Raw genomic sequence first — 5,000 nt, 5'->3', positions numbered from 1 at the left:
TATTAATAGATCTCCCTGGTGCTTTGCCAAATAAGGAATCAGTCCATGCTCTCTCGGGCCAGGAACAGATGTGATGGGGGTTCCTTGGTCTGTGCCATAGTGCCAAAGACGCATAGTCTAAAGGGATTGTGTAATTGCATTTATTACCCCACCCCACACTTTCGCCTTTATTGTAGGGACTGTATATGATAAGTCACAAATGGATCTTATCAGCAGTAAAGGTCAAATTTGTTTGAATCATGATGGGATCCGTAGAAAATCTTAATTTTTTGTTGTTGTTATTACTTATTTATATAAAGAACTTTTGATTTTTTAATTGCTTTTGTGATTGCAATGACTGCTTGCCTTTGTATTTGTCCAGTCACATAGCCTTTTGCTGTTATTTATTCCCACTTTGATTTTGTAGGTGCTTCCGATGTTTTATATGAACTTATGGCTTTTGGAATACGGGTCATCCACAGTCTCTTTGACAAGGACAGAAATACCTGAGATAGAAATGTAGTGAGAGGTCATAGAAATCACCATAATCAGGGCAAAGCAGAGGGTTAAATGATTCATAGCTATTGTATATCCCTTTTATATCCTTTTCTCCTACCTATTCCATGAAGGAAGGAAGCTGGAGAAGCTATGTGTAATGATTCAGTCTATGTTGCTGTTCTCTGTGAATTTATTTGTTTATTCTTCAATTATCATAATGATTGTTTCTTTTTACATATGTATTTTTGTAGGATGTATGTACAATATGATTTTACCATTTATAGCAATACCGAAAGAAGTATCAAAGCCATGAGTTTTCTAGACAGAAGTCATATGATAACCTTGATATATTCATAATTAAAATCTCTTCCGCAAAGTCTAGAATATGAAATGAGCAAATACGATAATTTGTAGTCACTAAAATGGCTTAAAGATACAGCTATGCATGGCAAGACACAAACTCGTATATAATATCTGAATCATCTACAAAACAAAAGAAGTAACATATAAAAGCATAAGGCTATGTGAGAAGGCATCCAGTCATTGAAGGCACCTAGCATAGTCGCCAGAATGTTGTCCACTTAGGCCAAAAGACAGTCTGATTACTCTGGGCTAATGCATTCCATTTGGCCTTAAACATTGACCTTACTTTTGGCAGTGTGAAACCACAGGTAACTGTCTTTTTGGATTGGCATTTTTCAAATTATGTTATGTTGTAGTTTTTATTATTATAATCATAATTATGATTATTATTATTATTGTTGTTGTTATTATTAATATATTTATGTTTTATTTATCTGTTTATTTACTCCAAATTGATTTATAAATATTTTTTCATAGATAAGATAAAAGCTAATCCCTCGTTCCTTCCCTGCTATCAGGCTCACTTTCAGTAGTGTGTGTGTCAGTCGTGTAAATTTTGAATTATTCCACGTTGGAAAAATGCTGCTTTTGATACTAAGAGACTTGTTTACATAAGAAAACATATGCTTTTTCATCTATGCATAACAGATATACATTAGCTATACAGTTTTCAAAAAGTTGATATTCATAACAACTCTAACCATGTATTGAATTCATGATTCATTTTTTAGTTTGTAAACCATGGTAGGAGTCCCTCGCTTTTTGTGATACTGGGTTAGTCCAGAGACACTGCTATTTGAAGACCATATTTATGAAATAACAGAGTCTTGTCAAATGCATGATCAGGTAGATGAGGTGAATTATTCCCAGCATAGTGATAGGATTTGAGTTTGTAATAGGGGATAGTCAATCTGTGTCTGTTGTGGATATAGTTTGTATTATATAGAATCTTTGTTATTTTTTGACTGTCGGTAATCTTTAGAATTGATTATATAAAAAAAGGGGCAAATGGATCATGAAAGTGTATGTATATTGATAAAAACTTTTTTCATAACAAAATATAGCACTTATTTTTTTTGTATTATGAGGAGGCAAGTGTAATGAGGAAAACTAAGCATGCATGTTATCTAGCATAGTATTTAGAGTATTTTGACTATTGAATTGCAGTAATATACTATAGATTATGAAATAACAGGACCTAAATTAAGCTATGGTTTAGCATAGGGTATGGTAGATTTGAAAAATTATACCATGCTTATGGATTATATATTAATAGGACTTTTGGCTTAATTAAAAGTAGGTAAAACTAAGAAATGTTATGTGCTTTGTAGGATTAGATATTGGTTTATTGAGTGAGCAAAATTATTTCTATTCCTAGAAGATAAATCTGTAGATTACTTATCACAAAAAGGGAAATTATGAAAAATATTAAAATATGATTATTTTTTAAGTCGTAATATCTGCTCTTCACCCTTTTATTTTCACCTAATGGGAATGCTTGATAGTATGTCTCCCCCCCACCCCCCTGAAAAAAGATTGAGTCGCAAAGTATTGTGTGTTTTAATCATACTAAGGTCACACTTTTGTATCAATGAAGAAGGGCCATGACTTATTCTACTCTGAAAAGTTTAGGTCTGGACTTGATTCTTCCACATTTGATTAATAATTTATTTTTTTTTGTTCATGTTATAGCTTTCCAAAATGGGGAATATTTCTACGTTTATGAAAAAGAATAATCTTTTATTAGTAAATTTCAATGCGAATTTTTATTATTTTTCTGTATTTGTGCATCTATATATAACAGTTTGATGCAATAGACAAAGATTGTATTTCTATTGATGTATTGCATTAGTAAAGTCTTCCTTTTTTCTTTTTTTTCTTTTTTATTTTTATTTGTGTTGTAAAAGAGGTGAAGAGAAATGTACTGATACTCGCGTAAAATGCCAACGATATAATGTTTAGTTTTTAACCAATTGGTCGTGGTATTAAATAAATATTTATGCAGTAGGATGGCTGGTTTACATTGTCTGGCACGGTGCCATCCGCATCTATGACCGGCTCTGCCTTTGCAGCAAATCATGTCTATATCCGCTGCTAATGGGTTAATGAGCATTGTTTTTGTTTCCTGGAAACTAATTAAGGATTTTTTCTTTTTTTCCTTTCTACATTTAACTTCTCTAGACTTACCCTCAGGTAACCCACAAATACTCAATAACTAGGCAATATTTATTTATTTACACACTATAGATAAAAGAAGAACAAATAGATGATGATGAAATTGATAAATAAGATTTATTTAAATAAATAATAAAGGTTTAATGAAATTTCTCATCCCCCCTCCCATTGAAAGATGAAATTACTCTCTGTCAATGTAGTTAATCCCCAATGAAGTTGATCTGGGCTGGTCATCTTCAGATGTGTGTTTTAGAATATTTTCTAGACTTTTAGAGTGATATGTTAAATATTAGGGAAATGATACTAATAAGCATTTGGTATGATGTGATCAGACTCGGTGTAAAAAGTCTGTCGTGGAAGGGTTAAAGAAACTTTGCCTGATTTTGTATGGTTTTAAAAATTTTGTGGATTAATTGAATTTCTTATTTTTTGGTTAAGTGATATTCTTTGTATAATGAATACTTTTTTGTTAATTGAAATTCTTATTTTGCAGATGATAATAGCTGGGCCAGGACATTCTACAAGCCTTCCTCAAGAGACCACAAAATTATACGTGAGAAAAAATGAACCAGCTGAGTTCCTCAAAGAAGGAACCTGTGATTAAACGGCAAGAAAGTATTTTCAAGCAATTTGGTGCCTGCCAAATTGTACAGAAGTGTTCAGGGTGTGGTGACGCAATAGTTACAAAAGGTAGCAGCAAGAAAAGGGAATTGCTGTACAACAATGATACCTCTCAGCAGTGTAAGAAATGCTTGCAGAAAATTGCAGATACCTCTGCGTTAAAGAGCTCCTCAAAGAATAGTAAACGAGAAAAGTCTGCTAATCTGTTTGTCCATTATTCAAACAAGATGACTCAGAGTTGTAGTGAATGCCATGAGTTATTTTTGAATAAATGTGACCTCCAAGCGCACATGGTTGTTCATGATAAATTCATTGGGAAAGGGAATGGTAGAGGGAAAAATAAGCTGAATTGTAGTGAGTGTAGCCAGATTTTTTTCCGGAAAACCGACCTCCAGATGCACAGAAAGACAGTGCACAACAAGAAGAAAAATGTTTGCCCTGTTTGTAAAAAGGCATTTGACTCGGAGAAACGGCTCAAAATGCACTCGCAGTTCCACAACGTTGGGGGTGAATTCAAATGCTACTACTGTCAAAAGCAGTTCAATAAAGCCTGGAAAATGAAGATTCATTTAGTTAACCATACTGGAAAGCCACCATTTATTTGCCAGCATTGTGGTGAGGATTTTCTTTACCCAGGGAAAATTGCAAGTCACATGAAACAAATCCATGATTTATGGCATCCATGCAAAGACTGTGGGGAAGCTTTCAAGTATTGCATGGATTACCATAGACATTCGTGCAAAGTGTATTGTTGTAAAGATTGTACAATGTGTTTTTCAAGTTTTGATGAGCTTGCCACTCATGCAAAGGGTCACGAAGATGAGAAGGGCAGCATTGTTAATGTTGCTCCACATATGCCCATTGCCATGGATATAAGCACCCCTAAAATTGAAGGGAACAGTCCAATTGAAAGCTCGTGTTCCAAAGCGGTAATGAATACTAAAGAGAAAGAGAAAGTCGATGACTGTGATATTATAGAACTAAGTGATATATCAAACCTGGACTCACCTGAAGCTACTAGTACAGATACAAAGGTTGTTGTGAGATCATTCAAGGATCACCCTTGTTCACGTGAGAGGAAAATTGTAAAACGATTGCTGAACTTTGGACAGCGTGATGAAATGGGCAGAATTTTGCAGGATGATGGGAGGGACAGGGGAGAAGATGATCATGAAGTTGAGATTATCGAAGATCCAATCATCAGACGAGATATAACATCTGTATTCAGAGAAAGAAGAAATTCACTGTGTGAAACTTTTATATTTGAAGGAGGAAAAGACTTTGATGTTACAATGAGAGATCCCTGTAAACCATTTTTTGGTGATCTGTCACTAGAAAGTATAATTTCTAATTCAAAAGTCTCC

General features: G+C 33.9%; 1 protein-coding gene across 4 annotated transcripts in view; it reads left to right on the top strand.

Moving 5' to 3' along the window:
* LOC122242114 (uncharacterized) overlaps positions 1 to 5,000 on the top strand; it is a 7,874-nt gene that overhangs the window by 1,978 nt on the left and 896 nt on the right. For all 4 annotated transcript variants that reach the window (XM_042999333.2, XM_086550593.1, XM_042999335.2 and 1 more), the window contains exon 2: positions 3,509 to 5,000. This exon is cut by the window's right edge and continues 896 nt beyond it. In XM_042999333.2, the coding sequence (XP_042855267.2) occupies positions 3,579 to 5,000 (1,422 nt within the window). In that variant the 5' untranslated portion in view covers positions 3,509 to 3,578. The remainder of the gene's footprint in view (positions 1 to 3,508) is intronic.

The sequence above is a fragment of the Penaeus japonicus genome, unplaced genomic scaffold (genome assembly GCF_977035675.1).
Source record: "Penaeus japonicus unplaced genomic scaffold, GWHDUDI00000001_assembly GWHDUDI00000024, whole genome shotgun sequence".
NCBI classification, from domain to species: Eukaryota; Metazoa; Arthropoda; class Malacostraca; order Decapoda; family Penaeidae; genus Penaeus; species Penaeus japonicus.
The sequence above is the reverse complement of the archived record's forward strand: the minus strand, read 5'-3'. Positions and strand labels throughout refer to the sequence as shown.